General features: G+C 41.7%; 1 protein-coding gene across 2 annotated transcripts in view; it reads right to left on the bottom strand.

Annotated features, from left to right (window-relative positions):
• Positions 1-22,564, bottom strand: part of CHST11 (carbohydrate sulfotransferase 11) — a 172,140-nt gene that overhangs the window by 73,640 nt on the left and 75,936 nt on the right. For both annotated transcript variants that reach the window (XM_074168863.1, XM_074168864.1), the window contains exon 2: positions 21,834-21,925. In XM_074168863.1, the coding sequence (XP_074024964.1) occupies positions 21,834-21,925 (92 nt within the window). The remainder of the gene's footprint in view (positions 1-21,833; positions 21,926-22,564) is intronic.

Genomic DNA, 22,564 nt, shown 5'->3' with positions numbered 1-22,564 from the left:
TCTCATGTTAACAGGCAGGAATCTCATCTCTGTGGCATTTTAAACTGATTTAGGATATATGACTTACTGCATACTGCTCAAATTTAGGGGTATAGCTTAGAAGTCATTACTTACAGTACCAGCTGCCAATGATAAAACAACTATTGTACTCTTGTGACAGGGGTTGACAGCATAATGCAATTTTTAGGACTTCAATTTTGGGTTTGCTCAGATGTCTGTGATACTGGGGAAAAATAACTGAGGAAGAGAAACAGTATCCTGCCAGTGTTTTTGAAGGCTTTTATCAAAAGATAGAGAATTATCTATGAAGGACATGTTTTCCACTTGATCTTAGATATTAATTTATATGGCTATCTGAAGAGATCACTATTTATCATATCACAGTGTCTCAGCTGACAGAAGCGTTATGTATTCCAAATTCAGGGAAATCCTTTGTTGTTCCAGGGTTAGCCTTAAATTGGTAGTAAATGTTGAATTTTTGAATGATGATCACTGTATATCTATCCAACCTAAATCACGAAACCAACTTGAAGCATTTAAAGAAACTAAAAAAGAGGAGAATTTACCTCCTTAAAAACATGCCTTAGCTCTGAAAAGCAATGCAAAAGCAGCACCCCAATACTCCACAAGCCTGATTATTTATACACAATCCTAAGTGATTAAAAGAAACCCCAAGTCCTGCCACCCAAATTTCTGTAGGATTTTGCTGCTTTCAACCCTTCAGAATCAGTCCTGATCAAAAAAAAAAAAAAAAAGGCCCAGCTTACATCCTATTTCTCCTTTTCTATCATCAAACAATCCTATTAAGAGTATTTCAGACTCAGACAATTACCGCCACACCAAAGGCAAGGAGTTCAGCAAAACTGCTGTGTTCATCCTCTGAGACAATGGCAATGGGGGCAAAAAGAGGCCAAACTGGAAACTACAGTGCTGGCACCAGCCTTCCTGTAGATGTTATTTGGGCTGCTGAACATTTGTTTCTGATTGCACGGCAAGGGAGGGGGGAAGAAGAAGAGAGAAAAAAATTCTCCAATTTTCAGAGCCCAAAGCAAGCTTCAAAAGGAGAAGCTTGAGAAGCCCTTCCCAGCGTCAGCTGAGAGCACACAACCTGCATATTTAACATTTTTATACAGCAGCTACTTTATGCCAGACTTACGCTTTCAAATTCCCCACGGTGCTGTTTGCCTGAAGCACTATTTTTAACAATCCTAAAAAACACACCTTCACCTCTGTCCTGGGACTACGGCTTCAGAAACAAGCAGATGAGGGAAGCACTGGCTCCTCTCTACACCTCCACAGCATGAGGCTCCCATCCAAGCACTGATTAACTCAACGGCCTGCTTACCTTATCAGCGCCAAGAGGAGGATGGGCTTGGCTACGTGGATACAGTGAATAGCATCAGCATCACCGAAAAATGGGGCTCAAGGAAGACATATGTTGGCCTTCAATTGAAGATGCTAAAGCCGTCTTTGAGGACAAAGCAGTCTATCCAAGGCTTAAGGTCAAAATCTAAACTCTAGTGTAAATCCCTGCAGCTCTCTACATAAAATCTGAAGAAGTAGAGATGATATATAGATGATGTATGAATATGATATACAAGGGACCTTGTGCTAGCAAATACCTCAGTAAAACACTTTGTGCAAAGTGGCTGCTGAGTGAGGGAAAGGACACAGAAAGCAGATCAAGACCCAGCCGGATGATTCAATCTCACTGCAGGATCGATAAACTCAGTGGCAACAAAAACACATTAGCATTTCTTCACCAACCCTGACCCTTCAAAACCTGCAGAGGCTGGGAGAAAACACTGTCACGAAGAGCCATCGCAGTGGGCTGCCAGAAGTTTCTGATGAGTCCCGGGCTGCTGACAGCCAGAGTAGTGAGAGCTGCCGAGTAACAAAAGCAAAACCAGGAGACATTACTTTATAAAATACAATTAGAAGAATTTAAATATTGTTTGATGGAACGATGCACTGTTCTATGTAATCGCTTGTTTGATAAATAGCTGGCAGTTACAGCTCACATTTTTAGCCTTGAATTATTGCCAAACTCAGTTATTTTGTGAGGTAGAACTGAATCAGCAGTTCACTTACAAAAATTAAGCCCTGGAGAATGTGAAACAGTGAAATATTTCTACTCATTAAAGAAACTATTGGTGCTAGGTAATCAGCACACAGACACAGCCCAGGAAGATGGAATATTTATGTGCCCCAATCACTTTTCCTGAGATTCATCTGATATGCAAATTGTCTACAGCTTGATAGCATCCCTTAAATCTATTTTCCCCAAAGATTTACAGCCATGTCCTAATCACTGCTCTGCATCACAGGGTCATAGTGCTCATATGAACCAGGGCTCTCTCGGTCACCCCCATGAACCACACTCTAAAATAAAGTGGTAAACGCAAAGGCTATTTCTGCACCGGATGTAGTGTTAAAATTTAGGAGTCATTTAGCGGTGCACAGAAACACAGGTTGTGGTTGCCATCCCACTCATGACAGACTCACGTCCTGATCCTCAAGGCACAGCATTACTTGGCAGTCACAGAAAATGTTGCAAGGAACTGATGGTTGGATACCGTTCTTTTTGCCTGGGTGACTGTCCCCGGAGAATAGCAGCAGAAGCTGTAACGTATCTGATTTGCGGTTAAATACACATCTGACAGTTCAGCATCCTTCAGAAAATAAAAAATTCATGTCCATACATATGCGCAAATTACTTTTGGAATATACATAATAAAATAATTCAGGACACTTTACATAGATAATAGTAGTGAGGGTAATTTGCTTCACAAAGAAAAAAAAAATTGTATATATTTCCTCCTACAGCGTGAATTCATTTCCCACTGGATAATATTAGCCTGAGTTGGAATATGTGCAAATTTTAGTTCCAAGACAATTACATGTTTTGGAGCTGATATTTCACAACTCATCAAAAGCAGAGACCGAAGCTTTTGATGCTTTAAAAGGCAATGCCCCCTCATTACAATGTCCCTTTCTAGCTTTCAGAGATACTGATCCATCAAACTTTATTTTCAATTTTGTTACAGTTGAGAAAAAAATGTGTAAGGTAATTTGTAAGAGTTTCTAAAATTTTGTTTTAATTTCCTCTCTCTCTCCTTGGAGCCTCTGTGGTTACTGGAGAGTAGTTTTACAAGTGGAACAGTATTGATGTAAGTCAAGAATGATGCAAAGTTGAGAGTAATCCTAAATTCATGCTGACAAGCCTTTATATCATACAAATGAAGTGTGTGTACCACTTACTCTATCTGTTAACTGCTCAGCACCACGGGAAGGATACATCTTCACATATATGCCCAACCACATTATTATTTTGGGATACATAATTCAGAACCTGAGAGTTCAGAACAGAGAGCAATGAAAAATAACAGACTAAAAGGAAAAAGTGTAAGCTGGCAGAGGTACATTATTCCGGCTAAAAATTTATAAGCCTAAGTAAGATCAAACATATCTATTCTTGTAACTCTTTCATGATGATGGACCGTCAGGAACCCAGCTTCATCCAGCCCTCAGGTGAGCAATGTGTAAGAAGAGGGAGTCCTGCTGAGCGGCATCTTGAGACTGGAGCGGGACCTGCAAGGTCACAGCCAATTCCCTGGTGCTCTCCCACCTCCATTCCCACTGATTCCAGTTTGGTTGTGCTTTAAAGGTTATGGCTGAATGGGATTGCTGCAGCAGACACATATACCAAAATGAGACACACCGGACTGGAATTACACAGTTGGTATTGTGGAAATTCCTCTCTAGATGCTATTTTTAATACCCAGTATTAAACATGCTTATGGATATTCCATTTCCAGCACAGTTCTTACTATTCAATTGCCATTAATGTAAATGGTGGGCGCTGATTAATGCCAAGCCATGTGATTAAATTATTTCCTTTCCCATCTGGGTTTCTATAGTCTTAAATAAAAAAAAAGGACACTAGTGAGATCAGAGCTGAAACATTCATCCTCATCCTCTTCTCCACCACTGCCACATATTTTGGAAGAAATCTTTGTTTACAGGATAAAGCACATCATGGGCATTATCCCCTCTATCCTACCTAATGCATAGTGGATTACAGTTAAAAATATTAATGAAAAATGACTAATGGTAACTAAATGATTCACTTAACTTGGCTCTCTCTTTAATGTATTCTTCATATGACAGGCATTTATTAGCTCTCACTGATGACTCCACAGACACCCTGCTATGCACAGAGTGCCTGTCTACACATTAAAACTTAATGCACAAAGCAAGAATTATTGATGTTAGCTCTGTTCTAAAAGGGCATATCAGCAGATTATTTTTTTTTCCTGCCATGGCTTTATTTTCCTCAGCTACTGAATAATCATGGATTTTTCATTTTATCAGAAGCTCGTGGTCCAAAACATGTATTAATTTCCTCACAATATTATTTTTCCCACAACTGTTGTCCTTTTTGTGTGATTTTTTTTTTTTACAGATACATTAAAATAAGTACACATGTGATGTTTCAAGATTAAAAAAGCACCTTGGAAATCCTAGCGCTTGCACATTGTGTGCTATCTGTATGCCTGGGGAAGCAGCGAGTCTTAATGGACCTTGTGTTTTCCTCAGGATTTCAGCGCTTGTAAGAACAGCCAAATGCTGATAATTACTGGAATCAAACGCTGCATGAAGATGAATACTGCCTTGAATTCGCACATACAATTGCCTCCACTTTATTGAAAGTATATACGCTATGAATGAGCCTGAGCCAAGCGCTTCATTTCTGTACAGACCTGATGAAGCATCTCACACGCACCCAACAGCTCTGCTGCTCATGGCAATTTTTCACCCGGGAAGCTGTTGATGGCATTCAACTCCGGGCCACGCTTTTGACATTGCTGGGTGCCCACCAAGCCTGATGTTAAATGTAGAATCATAGAATAGTCTAGGTTGGAAGAGACCTTTCAGATCATCGAGTCCAACCATAACCTAACACTGCCAAAATGTCCCTCAGCACCACGTCTACCCATCTTTTGAATACCTCCAGGGATGGTGATTCCACCACTTCCCTGGGCAGCCTGTTCCAATGTTTGATAACTCTTTTGGTGTAAAAATTTTTCCTAATATCCAATCTAAGCCTCCCCTGGCACAACTTGAGGCTATTTCCTCTTGTCCTCTGGCTTGTTACTTGGGAGAAGAGACCAACCCCCAACTCTCTACAGTCTCCTTTCAAGTGTGATTTAGCTGCCTCCTAGAGTCCCCAAGTGAGATTTTCAAAGCATCTACATCCTAGACACTTGGGAATCTCAAAAAATCCATTGTATCTCAGCCTTTTGAGAAAACCACCACCAAGCTACTATCTCTAACTACACTTCTTAACCCAATATGTTTTTCCCCTCTTCCTGAGCAAAACAGGAAGGGATATACACAGTTTTTATTAACAGGAATACAGAGCTTTTTAATGGTGCTTGACCTACTGATGGAGATGCTCTGGTCCCTTTGGTTTGTTCAGCTTCCTTTGGTGCAGCACACCAGCAACTCCCAAGCACCAGCTCACCCAGCATCAGGGCAGAGCACTGGGGAGCCCATGTTTTGCTGCTGGGGAAGTTGGGTGGTCACCGTTTCTCTTCGTACTTTAGAGAGGTGGACCACAGAGTGCCGTTTCCTGCAGCTGGACAGGTCACACCTGGAAAGACGTGGCTGGAATCTGAACAAAAGCAAACGTCACTCCGATACATGTCTAGATATTGCTGCTGCCTTGCAAGGACCTGCAAGAAGGCACCTGGCCACGGCTGTTTCAGGCCAACCCTCCACTGCCCTGAACCTAGTATAATCCTTACGCCAGTGGAAAGTGAGCAAAGAGTAGATGCAAAATGACACTGTGTGCATTTGGCAGACTAAGACACCTGTTCTCCATCCCTTTGCCGACTCAAGGAACTTCAAAAAGCCTCTTCAACAAATGGGAAAAAAAATAAGCCTCCCAAGTTGAGCAGCTGAAGTGCTCCCTCCGTTTCTTTTCCTCTGAGTAGAGAGAGAAAAGGAACCACTTTCAAAAGTGCTTGAGTGCCCATCCCTGAGACTCAACAACCAGAAACCTGAATGAATCACTCACTTTTCTAACTGCCGAAGCCAGGCTGGAAACAGACTTCAACCTAAGACACACAAGCTTTTACTCTATGCCTAAAATATAATTTCCACTAACAGCCTGTGCTACACTGCTTTAATGTAAATGGTAACTTAGCCCAGATATAATAAGGGTCTATAATCTTTTAGCTATGTTTAAACAAAAGAGAGGTCAACAGGCTATTTACCATAATCCATTTTTAGGTTTCATAAAATTATAGCATAAGAAAAAAAAATCAAGCCTGGCCTTTATGATCAGGGAAGAATGGCTCTCTGCGCCTTTTATAAAAAAAAAAAAGCTGAAGATGGAAGGAAATGGAATGATTCGTTAAATGGATATATTTGATAAGGGGGCATTAATGCATTTTTCAGTAATAAAAGTGAAGAATGCTGTTACAGCTAGACATTTCTTTTCATTTTTATTACACAGACAGTGCTTGATTACAGTTTAGGGAAATGAACTGAAAGACCAGATGCACTATTTTTTGATAGGTAGTCAGAAGGGTATTTTACAGAGTCTGGGAAGAGTTGGAAGGCAGACGATTCAAAGGATAATTGAAGAATGGTATTTAAACAGGTTACATTTGTGCCCTCAGGCGTTAAACATAGGAGACTGTTTTTAATTCTCAACACGGGAGTTCACATTGCTGCAAAGCAAATGAATACAATGAATAATTTTGCTTCAGAAACATGCAGTAAATGCCAGTTAGCAAGTAGGGAATTTTCTGCAATACAGAGAAATAGCAACATTTTATCTGAAGTTCTTTAGAATAAGCCAGATGCTATTCAGTTTAATATTCATCATCATCCATTATGTTATAGCATCACATTTTCAGTGTTTCAGAACAGAGATCAAAAACATCTCAGGGTAGCATAGGCAGTAGCAAGACTGTGCAGCGACAGCCCCAGGTGCTGGACTCTGGCTTTCTAGCCTAGGTACTGAGATGCAGAGGTCCTGTTGGGATGCTGATGACAGCCAGTCCATGCCCCTGGGGTCTGAGGATGCTGGTGAATGTTGTCAGGCAGGTGGCAATGCCACCCCTCCCGCCCCTGCAATGGACCAGATCTACCTCATGCTGGAAAGCAGCACCTGCATCTCTGTCCCCTGCTTGAGATGTCCCAGCCACATGCAACCCAGCTGCACTCCTGGTGCAGGTTGGGAGCCCCTGGTCATGGCATAGGGACATTTGGATCATGTCGGATTTTAGTATTTAGCATTGTACATTACTTTGTTCAAATTATGTCTTTGGTGTCAACTTCAGTATCACATTTCAGAAAAAATGTACCTTTCTAAGGGTTTCAGCCCTCATTAATGTGTGCTCTGAACCCCATGTGACAGCAGGACAGTCTCTTGCAAACCCCTTGGTTCTCAGCCTCTGACACTCCCATATCCCTCCTAACAACACGGCACACATTAACCCTTTCTGATAAAAAGCCACATATATTAATTAGCAAATTTCCGTGGAGTGCACACTACATCCACATTGATGACACATTAGCGTATCATGATTAATGTTGTGCTCTTCATGCCAATTGAATTCCTAATGATTAGCCACTTAATTCTGAGCTGAAACAATTACTCTTCCCACTGAGAATTACTTGTTTCAGCTGAAAGCTCGGCAGCTGGAGTACAGAAAGCCAACCACAGCCAGTCATGCAAGTACATCTTGAGGAATCAAAATTCAGGTTTACTAGTAGGTGTTTTGTATGCATAATAAAGCACTGGGCATACAAAAACCATCACTTTTCTAGACTGGTACAAAATCTGTTGGCAGGACTGTGCATATCCCTAATTCATAGATTTCAGCAGCAGCTGGGGTATACACACATGTGTGTTCATATTTGTGCATGAGAAAGCAGTTTGCCTTTGGTCTATAAAGGCCTCCACACAAACACTGGCTCTCCCTGATGTCATTTAGACAAGCATTTCAGACTTGGTATATATTGGTGGATGCTGCAGTGGCAATGTTATAGCTCAGAAAATCAAATGGGTACATCTTGATTTAGATCCATTATAGTTAGGACAAAATACTTGGCTTGCCTTCAAGTAAGTGAGGAATTTAAGAGATACATCTCATGGCAGCTGTGTAGTTTTGGTAGATGCACAATTTAACTTGTAACCAGTAATTATTCTTGTCATTTTCTACAATCAAAACACTATGCAGACAATAATTATACAACTACTATGCCCCTGAGAAATAGATAAACAGGCATAACTCATTTTACAAGTGTGGAATTGGAGACATAATGATCTGAGCACAAAAAATACTAATGGCAAAACCAGTATTAAAATGTAGAGTGTGCGCATTGTGCAAACTAGCTCAGACAACAGCAGCAGCTGAACACAGCCGCAGCGCAGCAGGAGCAAGAACTGCACCTTGCCAGGCCACCGCTCCTGCTACTGTGACCTGGTGATGATTACTGTATTATCATCCTGGTGGCCCAAGGAAAGCATTAATGTTCCCACACTTAGAGACACAGACTACAGCATGCACTGAACGGACGTTAGTTCTCTGCGACCAGTTGCTCAACGTAGCATTTATAACACAATCAGAGCAGTTAACAACAGGAATAGAGCGGTTTCTTAGGTCTGTGCAACTAAGAGACTGACCCCAAGGCAAAGTAAGCAACTCTGGGGGAGTCCTTCTGCTCACTTCAGTAGCTGTTGGATGAGACTTCTCTGGAGCTGCTCTAACATCTGCAAGAGCCGGCAAAAAGATCTCCCTTGACTTTCAAAAGACATCAGACCATTTCATCACCTACACACTGACCTATCAAGCAGTAGAGCATTTATATTTCCTGTTCCATGTGGACTTGTAGCTTTGCAGCAAAATACACTCTAGCACTTCACTATATGAAGGATCCGAGGCTGATGTGTGTGATGTGAGGACACACAAGGGAGCATGTTATTCCAAGAGGCCCTTGTAGTACGTATGAGATGTTACTTAGAGGAAAGTCAGAAGCTGCTTCTCAGAATTAAGGATGATTCAAGGATTGGAGCATCTCCCTTATGAAGAAAGGCTGAGAGAGCTGGGACTCTTTAGCCTGGAGAAGAGAAGGCTGAGGGGAGACCTTATCAATGCTTATAAGTATCTAAAGGGTGGGTTGAAGGAGGAGGGAGCCAGACTCTTTTCAGTGGCTGCCAGTGAGAGGACGAGGGGCAACGGGCACAAGCGGGAACAAAGGAGGTTCCACTCAAATATAGGAAAAAACTTCTTCACAGTGAGGGTGACAGAGCCCTGGAACAGGCTGCCCAGGGAGGTTGTGGAGTCCCTGTCTCTGGAGATTTTCAAGACCCGCCTGGATGCAGTCCTGAGTAACACGCTCTGACATGCTCTGGGCAATCCTGCTTCGGCAGGGGAGTTGGATTAGATGATCTTTATGGTCCCTTCCAACTCTAAAAATTCCGTGAAATTCAGTGAAATTCTGCAGGATAAAGCAACAGTAGCTGTTAATGGTAACAAATCTGTAACTCTAATTTCCAAATGAGTGGTTTATTTTAAAGTGCCTGCAGCTGCAGGCTGAGGTCTGCCCTTTAGTTTTATCTTTGCTTGGCCTCTGCAGTTGCCCTCCATGCCCTATTTCTCCAACGCAGGCACCACATGAAGAAACAACAGTCCCATATAAGTATGTTTTCTAAAGATACATACACTGGCCAAGCTCAGTTGCATCCAGACTGCTTTCCTATCCCCTACTCTTATTCCTCAAGCCTCTCCGATTTTTCAACATACTTCTTAACAAAGACAAAGGAATCACAACAGCAACCATTTTCTGGGGATTGGTGAGTGACTCAAGTCAGTGACCACCAGCAGATCTGCACTAGATCCATTGGAAACACACGCCAATACCCACATACGCTGTGCACAGATGATCTGCACAAAGCAAGAATCATTTCAACATACAGCTACCAAAGACAGGAGCAGGTTTGGCAGGGAAGGAAGCTTATTCACGTTATTTTTGGATGCAGAAAACTGAATACATGGGGTTTTGTCATGGTACCATCGTACCATGGTTGGTACTTACACAAGTCTGACTTGTTAGTGACAAGACAGATCTTGAACCTGCACAACTGCAGGACAGCCTTTAATAACAAATTGCAGTACTTTGCCAATAGTTGGATAAAAAGGTTTGGTGTCTTGCAGATGATACCTTCTGTCTTACTTCTTTACCCACCGATTTAATTACACTGATAATGTCATGAGAAGCAGAAATCAATTATTCATTAAACCTGCCTAAGAAATCATTCTTTTATCCCATGTATTTTGTTTCAAGATCATTTACACTTGGGTAAAAAGGCAGTTTTCTTCTTTCAGTGTCAATATTTCATACAGGAACTCACTTAACAGACCAAATGAAAACTGAAGTGGGTCTGTCAAAGAGGACCAGGAAATGATACTCTGCACAAGGCATGAAGGCGATGCTTTAAAACTCCACCAATCTGCCTGCTACACATCAGCAGCTGTGTAACTCGGGGATCGTAAGCAGGATGCAGAGATCTGCTACATCCCTTTTGAAAACAAAGCCCTTCGATGCATTTATATCTCAGCCTCCCATGAATTCTTTAGAGGTTGCCACAGACGAAACCACAGATCTTGAGCTGCCTGTTTTCTAGCTCCCTCCATTTTTAATAAACACAAGACCTGGCCTGCCATTACTTTCTTGACACAAAAGATTTTTTTCTACATTCCCATTAAAAGCAATACTGCTGTTCATAAACTCAAAAAAAAAAAAAAAAAGACTGAGCTCTCAGCAGACAGATAAAAATCTTTTCTTTTGCCTGGTTTGTTTTTCACTACTTGACTGAAAATATACAAATAAATGAGAGCATAATTTTCAGAGGGACAAGTCTCTTCTTCTATATCTGCTTTGCCATCAACTGTCCACCCTCGTTCTCTTGCTGGCTGGCTCCACCACTTTCTGCTAAAGCCATGACCATAAACATGCACTGTAACTCGTGTAAAAATATTCTCATCTTTGTAAGATAAAAGGTAGGAATGAGAGAGGGAGACTAAGCAGAGCTGAGGACATCAGGCTTAGAAGGAGATTTCAGGGTTGGAGACCACGGGGAGGAGGTATGCCAAGAGCAGAGAGCTAGGTTTGGCAAGGAGACAACCTTATCCCCCTGGCACACAGCTGCAAATTCAGCAACAGTTTATTAACCCAAGTTTACATGAAATAAAGATGATAAAAACAGCTGCCGAAAAAGTAGTGGAATCACTCCTATCCCTACAGCTAGACACCCTGCATGCCGCATAACTGAGCCCTACGAGGCTGTTTGGGAGATGGACATGACTTAGCTGTGCGCATCGCGCTCCACGTTCATACTGTCAATGCATGGCTTTCGAAAGTGCAAAATTTACTCTCAAAAATACACAATAATGTATTTGTATATGCACGTTGCATCAGTTTTTAGAGCTACCCCAGAGCCAGAGGCCAAGCCCTACCTGGGCTAGAAACTGCGCAGAAACAGAGGCAAAAGCATCTCTGCAGATTCACATCCGTGCATCAGGTAGAGAACAGAGTACCTACATTCTTCAGATGGAGACTCAGATTGGCAGCAAACCACACATAAATGGGGTGAGAGAAGCCTACAGATATAAGATTTATCCACTTAGTGACAGTGTGACCATGCCTGGAAACTGCAGTGTGGAAAGATTTGTTTCCAGGCTGTAAGTATGGGCATTTGAATGTAAGAAAGTCCATACACAGGTTTTTGTAGGTCCAAAGCTATGGAAAAAAAAGAAGGGAAAAGCCTCTGCTGTGCCTAAACAAACTGCTCAGAATAGTCATTCTTGGCTATTACTTTACGGAGTGATGTAACTGGCACAACAATCTCTTAAAGAAAGAAAGCAGCAATTGTGGAAGTACCTAATATTGCATCTCACCTTCACCACAGGAACCTTCATTCAATTTACATTAAGTAAGACATTATGCTTTGGAGAAGTACCAACGATTTCAGCTTCTCCTTAACAGTTCAATGAAACATTTCTTTTCTCCTTCAGCAGAGCTTATTATGAATATTTAATGTATCAAAATGAACTGAAAGCTACCACTGTGCATCTGCTCTCCATCCATCTATTGACATCAAGGCTTAGTTCCCAAAATATGACAACTATATTGCTATGTAAATACAACTCCTTCAACTACCATTTCATAAGTAAAATGTATGCACGGCAAAAGCCAAGCCTGACTTCAATAGATGAAACTGTCCTCTCCCAGCTAGAGATGTCTTTGTTACTTTGGCTCCTGATGTCAATTCCCCGCGCCAGCTTGTACGTTCATCTCCTGTCCTCTAATTGAATTAATATTCACTTCCTCTTACTAATCCCCAGATGCTTGTCTGGAATGATCTAAGACACAGCCCACATTTACAGGGAGAAAAGATTTATACCATGGCATCAATTTGATAGCTACAGCGGTTTGCTAATTTGCTGTGCAGCCAGGCAATCTGACTGCAGGAATACTGTGATTTTTTACTGCTCATCTAAAGCTTGCATATAATGTTTTGTTTTTAGCCCTGTGCTGGAACCACACTCAGAATCCTCTTCAGATGTGATTTAAGATCGAAAAGGAAGGAACACTCCTTCCTGGATTTTCCAGGCACCAGAAATACATATAAACTTCAGCGCACTGTAAGTTTGCCAACTCTCTTTGGTTGGGCTATAGTTATTATGTCACTACCAGAAGAAAAAAAGGAAATCTTTTCAGCATCAGACTTACACTCTTCAGCATTTTCTAGTGCAATAGAATGTGTGGAATGGTGAAAAGAGAGATAAAACAGCAGTTACAATTACAGCTTCGTTCTGATGCCTTGGATCACATCTTTTAAGGAAAAGTTTGGCCTCTTTAGAGTTTAGGAGTGTTGCCACCAATTTTCAAGAGATCAGGTTTCACTTTTCTCCCAAGGTTATGAATGGACAGAAACATCTATGCTGACAGCATGCTGGAAATCCTAGAATACAAAGCCACCGTCCCCCTCCAATGCAACCACACAATAGTCTCAGTGTGGAAGGAAACAGAATATTGTTTTTATTCTAGGCCCTACATTTTGCTGTTGCCCCACAAATGTAGGAATGGTCCAAGCGTAAGACCCCATCCACACCAGGATATACAACTGCTACGGTTTGGCTAGGCAACAAAGATCTACTTGAGTGGCCCCAATATGACTGCTACTGTGTTATTTTTATAGAGGAAAAAAAGACAAACACAATGTAAATACTGCTTTTGCTGTGTTCAAATGCTGTATAGATATTACCTTGTTAAAATACCTCTTTCCCTTTTCTTTCCACACCTCTTCCATATGAGTAAGAAGCAAGGTCTGAAAACTAGTGAGTAAAAGCAGTTTAAGTGTGGATGATTACTGAAACAACCCGTCTTTCAGACTGATGATTAAACAAGCAAATGTAAGAACAACTCCAACAACCAAGCAGTCAGGGTGCTTCCCATGCATGGGGCAGGTGTCCTCTGCTTGCCTGGGTTCAGCTCCCCTTTCTCCAGTTCTGGGAGAGCGCACTGACCACCAGCAGCAACAGCCCGGACCCCTCCAGCTCATACTTCAGCTTCAGTGAACTGTTAATTACTACTGTCACAAGGGTCACGATATCAGACAAACAGGACTGACAGAGCAAGGCATGATTTTCACCTTGTTTTAGCAGATCAACAGATGAGCACATGAGGCCTTAAAAAGACCACAGCTCTTGCTCTATTATAGCCTCAGATCATCACGACAAGAGGCTTAATAAAGAGCCTGCTTGCCTGAAATCCTGCTTATTTCTTCTATTTAATTTCAGAAGGCAAGAGACCATCAACAGGAGAGACTGAAGACACTCACTGCACTGTGTCACTCGTGTACATGATTTGAGCACCCCACTGCCAAGTGTGGGATGCACAATCAAATCACCTCAAGTCCATCATTACCCCCACACACACACCTGTGAGATTAACCCCAAGTCAACCCAAGTGTTTCCCAGCTACTACAACTGGAAGAACTCAGTCCAAATTCACAGCTAGTTTCAGTCATCCCCAAATTGCGTATTTTCCAGCTGACCCTTTTGCTCAGCCCTGTCCATAACCACACAGTGCAGCCCCGCGTGAGGGTAAGCAAGTGGTACAGATTAGACTGCAGCACCCAGCTCGACCCACCCTACGCCTCCCCACAAACTTCAGCAAAGAGAAAACTTACTTGGAAAACATCCTTAAATAATCTGTGATTGATGTAATGATTTACACACTTGTACGGAAACTCTACAGGCTGCCTTCCCACAGTACCATGAATTTCCAAAATGCACACTGGCTTCTGCGACCACATCTTTCAAGAGGCAGTATTTTAATCTTGCTTTGTCTATGAATAATACATATCCCTATTACATACAATATCAATGAATATTGCATGTCAGTTTTTTGGACTTGAGGTGCTACATCAGATACAGTAAGTCTGTGAAAATGGGACTTGGGGAATCTAATCTCTTGAAAATAATTGCAAATTTAACAACTCCTCCCGCCCCTCCTTAATATTAAAGTTAGATAGTGAATGAGAATTACAAGTACCAGTAGAGAGGTTTTATGTCTGTATTCTCTCATTTTCATAATGACGTCTATCGGGATACATTACAGTCCCCCAGGGAGGGGGAGGTTGCAGCTGGGCTCTCTGGATTTAAAGGGATCATCTGGCCCTGCAAGTGGGCTACGATTCTGCTGTGTAGAGTTAAGAAACCTCTTTGATAACAAGAAACACAGGGAAAACAGGCAAATCTTTAAACAAACACAGTTGCTACCCTTCGCGCAAAGGAGAAAGCTGCCCAAAACCTATTTGCACCAGAAATAAGCAAGAGAGGCTACAGTTTAGAAGGTCTAGGCTGAGAATATTGGGATGTAGCTACTTAGCTGGTGATGCTGGAGCGCTTGTTAAAGCACAGAGAGAAAGGATGCATTCTGCCTTTGCAGGAGCCGGTGGCAAAAATCTGTCCTCATTACACTTATTTCCAAACACTGATATTCTCCCACTGCCCTTTGCTTCCTAAGCCTCCAAACTGCATTTTGAAGTATGGTTATCAAGGTTTTCTGGTATATAACTTTCAAGTGGGGAGATAAAAAAAGGAACAACGCAGAGAAAGAGGCAGGTTCCCCATTTGAACACTACTCAGTTCAGAGCAAGCATTTGACTGAGTCGACATGGTTCAGGTCACCAGACGCCCCATTTGGAGACAATTAAACACAAAAAGCCTCGCTGATGCTGAATGGCACCAGGTCAGAGTGCTGAAGCCCAGGTCTTCTCTCCACCCAGCTGCCCAAGTGCTTGTCTAACAGGAAGCTCACACATCGCATACAGAGAGCCAGATTGGAAAGCTGTGTTACCCTCTTTCCCCTCCAACACATACAACCCTTTTGGTTTTGGCCATGTCTCCTGTCTTATTAAATCTTTATTCTCATACTTTTATGCCTCCAGTAAGCTTTTATATTATAACTCTCAAAATAATAAAATATGAGTCAAGGACTGGAGAAATTAAAAAGAGGTGTCTCTACTGCTTCTTTTTCTGTCAGGGAAATCTGAGTTGTTTTGAGTGATGACTGTATTTTTTCATTTCATGCAGGTAACAAGTCTTTTATTAAACACAGGTGCCCCAAAATTCATCCCAATGCACTGCAGGAACTTGAATGAGCACGTCCTGGGGATAATTCTGGCCTTGAGTGCTGGTAGTTACTGTACATACTTGTCTGATTCATTCCTCTTGACTTACAAAGGCATCCATCATGTCACAACAAATGATCTATGAAGCACGCTGTACCTGAAATCCTCCCCTCCCCAAGTCATTTTCCCAGCATCTAAAACAGGCTCTTATCATTTGTAATCAGTAATTAATAACAAAGCATTCTCACTAGTGCAATTTTTCTGCTAAGGTTAATGCAATATTTCATCCCAGGCCAGCTGCTGTTTTACGACTTCCAAGCACGACAGTAAGTAATGTCTTTGCATAAGAAGTCATCCACGGAGTAAATCAATTAGCTCCTCTTTCATTAGCAGGCATTTTGCTGCCGCAAGGGAGGCTAATTACACATAAAGTTGTTGTTTACCAACAGGAGTGTGTACCCAAAGTTTGGCACTGTACATTGACTTTTCTTCCCTGTCTCCATTCTACATCTTTTCCATTAAGGAGTTTTTAATCTATGATCAATCAAATACTGTGGTTATGAGCTGCACTTACCACACTGTTATTATCTGCACAGATTTGCCTACAAAGATCAATCACACAACATATGTTTTCAATGTTGGTAAAACTTTTGGGTCACTTCTTGCCTTCAAGAAGGACACATACATATTTATGACTATTCATTTCAGTCACAAAGTACCAATAAATTCTAACGTATTGTTCTTTAGATAAACTTCACTATTTCTCATACTCTAAAGTTCACATCAGGATATCTGTGTTGCTGTCCCTAGAAGGAAATTTGGCACCCAGAACATATGTATGTGAAAACAGGAGAAAAATTAGTGTATAGCACTGGTCTCTAGTGCTGGTGTAAATCTTCTTGTCTTATTGAATTGGCAAGTAACTTTGAAGACCTACTTTTTTTTTCCCCTTTTTATTGATATAGTAATTATCTGGCATCTCAGGCTCTTCTTGCATGATGCAGCTCATGAAGACACGTCTGACTCAGGAAGCTCATGACCCACAGGCTATTGTGCGCTGGCTGATTATCCTTCTTGTAGTCTGTCCTGGTCACCTGCTGCCGGAGACAAAACACCAGGCGAACTGGACCTTTCATCCTACTCAATGACCTGCCCTTTGGTTCTTCTGTTTCTAAGAACGAGAAGCTGTAGCACACAGAAACCACCTGCACAGTGCTCAGCGCCTCAGGATCACCAAGGGCAGAAGTACCAGGTTTCAGGCATTTGAACCCTTAGTTCAAGGTGCTGTGGACAATGTGTACGTAGAGCTTACATCACAAAGCTCACCACAAACCTCTGTCCAGGAACCAGTGTAGTTGCCCACAGGGTCATCCTAGTGAGTGGAAATCAACTGAAGATAGGAAATTACCAACCCAGATGAAAGCTGTGATGTGGGTTGAGCTAGGTTGATGTTTGCTGATGCTATCCAGGCCTGAGCCACATATAACCACATGGTAGCTCCCAAAAAGGAGCATTTGTGGCCTGAGGTGACTAAGGATGTATAAACACTGTCTGCAACGCAACAGCTCACTTTCTTCCTTTCACTTGGTGGGAAGGAGGGGAGAAAAAAAAGCAGAAGTAATAAAAGAAATGGGTCATTTTGGAACGGACCGTTCCCAACCACTCCATTCCCATTTCATAACACAAATGCAACGCAAGGTCCACGGCACTGACTCACCAGGTTTAGCAAATCACCAGGCATCCTGGCTCCACCTAGAAAAACATCTCCTCAACAAAAAGAAATGTGTTTGAAAAGGCAAGTAACAAATGATAAACAGTGTGACCCTTAGTGAAATAGTCATGTCGAGTCATGAATTAAAGTCAGGCAATGTCAAAATAGAAACTGAAACAAACTCATCCTTGGATTTTGATCCTAATGGCTTCTTTTAGCATTTGGTCTATTTTGGTTTGCAATTTCTTGTAATTCAGTAGCACATTCATTGCACCAAACAGATCAATGTTAACCACTAAAGTGTGCAAGCCTCAAGTATGATGTTGCCCAATTCTGAACTTCTGGTGACTCCAGATCCACAATTATCTGTTGGTTTTGGAGCAGTGGGGCTGTACACAGTCATGCAAATTATAAGACACGGTTGTATCTGTTGTCTTCTAAGAATATGTCTTGCAAATATTTGTTTACCCATATTCTTAAATTCCTGGAATTTCATATAAAAAAAACCAAACCACCCAAGATACAATGCAAGCTTATGTCACATTCCTGCAAGGCTCTTCATCTGCATTCAGTTACATCTTGATTTTCCCCTTTGCTACTTGCTGGGTGTTAAATCCTCTTTCTCTTTCCATTTACAACTATGTGTGAAGGAAAATAGTCCTGCTTAATACAGATCCAAATTGGCTTTTAATAAACTCATTAAAGTAACGGTCCATTTCAGCCCTCAAAATTTTCTGCAGGTACCTCTGCACCTTATTACTAAACCTCTACCTCAAAATGAAAGGGAAAAAAGAAAGATAATAGGGTCTCAAAGACATGCTACACGCTGCCTCCCATGTATGTGGAGATCACAGCCTGGAAATCCACTTACTCAGTGTAAATCCAGTTCAGTTATATTGACTTTTCTTTCCCTCACGGTATATTAGTGCTCATGAAAAATCTTGCAGTGAAAGCCCTAGAGAAGAAATCTTTTGTCCACAGACAAATGCACTTCCCACAGTCTGCTCTATTACAACAGGCAAAAGAGCAAAAGTACTGTTCCTACTTTTACAATAATCACAAGGCCAGACACTGAACGAAGACATAAATAACACATGGGCTTTGTCGTGGACACTTGCTCTGGCCCTAATTCAGTGCTATCTCCACCCATTTATCCTCTCCTTCTCCACCAAACATGAACAATTATGATCAGTCCACTGAAAATTTGACTGCAATTCTAACATTCATCTCTTACAAGTCACCAGTCCACTCTTTCAGTCATTTCCAGACCATTGCTACGTGTTAATTTACTCAAGCCAAATCTTCCTTTTTGCTTTTCATGTTTTTTTCTTTTTCGTTTTTCTTTTTTCTTTTCTTCTTTTCTCTCTTCCTTTGCCTTCCTTTTCACAATCAGGTACCCAGCCAAAAGAGATCCAAGAGACAAATGACGGCATCTGCAAACAACTCAAACAACTCCATAGAAGGAAACAAAACGGGGCAGGATCAGAGAGGCTGGTATATGTCAACACAGTAAATACCCACAGTCAAACCTTCAGCTGGTGTAAATCAACTTGTCTCCATCTGGGTTTATGAGGGCAGTGCAACCTGATGTTGAACATACAGTAGAAAAACCTTATTCATGTTTAACTATAGCATTTTAAATCTGATGAAGTATTGACCCTATCTGGTACCTATTTCAATTGATGGCCAAACTCTCATCTCTCCTGATAAAGAACAGCCACCCAGGAGCATGCTCCATGCGAGGATGTATGGGCCCTTAATACCATCTCAAAGCAGGGATACCCATACAGCCCCCTCCCTTGCCCACCTCTCTCAGGGGTCCCAGAGACATTGCCAGGGACAGCAGCAGTCGTGGTTGCACATTGCTGCCTATGCACAGAAACCTGAAACACGTGAAATGTTCAGTGTACTCCACAGCAGAGGATGGTGAGCCATAGTTGGGTTCTCCTGTTATACTGTATCACGTAAAAAACATGCACATGGACACATTAAGTATTTAAAGTTTCCTACCCCTAAAAAATCACAACTGCACCTAGCTTGTAGTAATCCAAAGCCATAGCTGCAGGGCTTCTTTCAATGGCTTAAGTCTGGTGTTTGATTTTATCAAATTCCTTTGAACTACAAGGAGAACTACAAATATCTGCTTGATCAGCTCTGCTGTTCACCTGCGGCAGCTAAACTGAGTGCCAATAGTTCCTGTCCATAGGAGTCCAACAGGTTCTGACAGTCAGTGGCTAAAGATCTAACTGGTGTTTTCATTATCTAGGCTAGTAAGAGAGAGATTTTGGCCAAAAACGTCTTCTTGCGTACTTTATATTGACTTCTGAGCTGACTTTGCAAATGGGTGATTGTGATGGCTTCAAAAAGGAAAGATTAGGGGTACGATCTCCATCCCCCTACCCTCACACGTACTGGTGAATCCTTGAGGAACAAGCCTGCCAGAATACAGATCAGTCTCTGATCTGCCACTTTAAGAAAGAAGAGACAGACATCTCTTTGGGCAAAAACAGAAAAAGAAAGATGAACCATGTATTTGAAGACATATTCTAGGGATCATCTCCAGCCTGTTGTCTTCTATGGCAGCCTCCACTCACTGCCTTTTCTTGTTAATGTCACAAAATGCATGCCCTTGCTTGCCTGGCATTGCCAGTACCTCTAGGACTAAGTGCAGCATGCCAAGCCCCATGCAAACAGTAAATACCAACTAAGAACAAAGAAAGAAACAAAACCTAAAAGCTTGGTAAGAACAGATGTCAGTGAGCTGATGGAAACACTTTGGTGTAAAAAAAATGCCATCTGCTTAGTTCAACATCGGCTGCAAGAACTGCCGTGTTTCCTCAACCATCGACTTTTCTGGCTGCCTCGTAGGCGAGCCCAGAAAGGGATGCTAATGGTTTGCTTGGTCAGGGTGTGCAGAAAGGAAGGAGAGGCAGTGAAGGAGCTGCCAGCTGCATCCCCTCCTTCAGGAAGCTTAGGAAATCTTTTCAGTTGACCAAACTTGCAAGGGCACTGGGATTACGGCCCTTCAGTGGATGGGAATGTTTCTTTCTTACAGGATGACCTTTAATGATGCTAAAGGGCAAGGAGGTTTTGACTGACACACAGCAGGCCCCAGGGAGAATAATTAGTCAGCCAGCCTCTTTTCTCTTACCTGCCATTCTAGAGTGTCTGCAAAAAGTCTTTAAATTTAAATGCTAATATCTTTCCTTTGTAGCACTGGATTGTTCCTCTTCAGGGCTTTTACATGCACTTTCCATTTATGTAATGCTAACTCCCATAATGGTCAATAAAGGCCAGTATATTAGTATGGTAAACTCATGTTCCCAGCCATGCACAGAATTCAAATTGAATTAGAAAGTCAGTCTATATTCATAAAAACAACGCTATTGAGCAAATGGAGCTTTACTGCACCACATAACAGATACCACGTATCTTAGGGTTGTTGTCAATTCTTCATATAAATACTTTAAATCACTTAGACTTCATTTTAACAGTATATAGTGAGCCTCTTCATAATCAAATAGTATTTAAAACATTTACTGCCTTGTTAAATCTAACAAGTTAGATTTATTGGGATAGTCACTTTCCTTAATAGCCAATTTAGTAAAACTCAATGTATTCATTGATGGATAAATATATAATAGGCAGTTGTTAAACCTTAATAAATATGTTTAATAGTCAGTTGGCATTTTCTCTCAATGGCAGCACTTCCTCTCGGCTGCCAACAGGAAATGCTGCCCCTGAATGTGCCAATTCAGCCCACGTGTAGGGAATAAATTGATCTAGAGGAGCGAATGAGAGCACAAGTTTCAGGTAGCTTTCCTGCGCTGCTTGTCACAAGAACTCTAGCTGAGATTATCCTAAGCCCCTATCAAGACCACCAGGTGTTAAATAGCTCACAGTGTAAGCAAGAGTGTGAGCTACTGTGTTTGCCAAGACTCCATACAAGCAATGAACCAGGACAGGAAGGGCAGCTGGTTACCTGAAAGCCATATAAATGCTATTCATGTATTACTATTGCAACTTACCATCTTACCGTGCTCTCTGTTCCATGTATATCATGTCACAATCTCACCCCTCCCTGCCACTCTGTGTGTTATCAACAGATTAAATTACAGAGCCTCAGCTTCTTACTAGGAGATCTAAAAGGTACTCTTATAAGGCTTTTAGGTACTTCAAAAAATTTTTAGAGGAGTCTGCATCATTAGACCTTTAAAACCTTTAAAAATCGGGACCTTAGCTCAAACTGTAGAACTTTATGGCTCAAATCTGCAGGTCCAGGATCACTCCTCCAAGCTGAAGACAGCTACTGCACATAAATGAGAAAAAACAGACTAAAATATCTTCAAGAGAGTTTGTACTTGTACACTGGGCTGGGAAGTTTGATCATAGCCACAGGACACTCACCTGGGTGGGATTATACAGTTCCTGGAGTGGGCTTCTGGATCCTTTCCGGCAACAAATGTCCATCGCAAATGGATTTCTGCGCATTACTGCAAGGGGAAATTGAAATTAATACAGGTTAGCAACATTGGTTAGCAGTAACCTATTGCAATACCTACAGCAAGAAGAGATTTTCTGACAGATCAGGGGATACTAGAGACAGTGTTGTGTCTTAATTCCTAATTTTACTTTTCCTAGAAATTGTCTAAGAGCTAAATCCTTTATGTATTTTGGAAGTTACTGGCAGGGGTGGGGCGGGGGGGGAGGGTGGGAAAAGCCAACATGCTCTCTGGTTCCCCTCTTCTAAAAGCTCTTATCCAACAACTTTCACCTTGGGCGCCCCAAAATTCAATGCGATTTTCAGTAGTGCTAGGTACCTGCCTCTTTAATCATCACAGAGGAATCGGATGAATTCCTACAATGAGTACGTCTGAGAGGGCCCCTCTCAGCCTAAATACAAAGTTACACAGGATGTTAACACTAAAACATCTGATTTTTAAGCTTTTGGCCTATGACTTTGTTTTTTCCTAGAACAAACACTTTGCGGTACATGATGAACATACACTCAATCACTGCTGCACTTCTTGCTCCAAATTATATTTTGCTTTACATATAGCAACTGAATATTTGACTGATCCAAAAACCAACATATGCTATGTTATCCCAGTTGGAGACCAGCAGGTTTTCAA

This window comes from Numenius arquata, chromosome 2, assembly GCF_964106895.1.
Source record: "Numenius arquata chromosome 2, bNumArq3.hap1.1, whole genome shotgun sequence".
NCBI classification, from domain to species: Eukaryota; Metazoa; Chordata; class Aves; order Charadriiformes; family Scolopacidae; genus Numenius; species Numenius arquata.
Note: the sequence above shows the minus strand (reverse complement) of the source record. Positions and strands in the feature narration are given on the sequence as shown.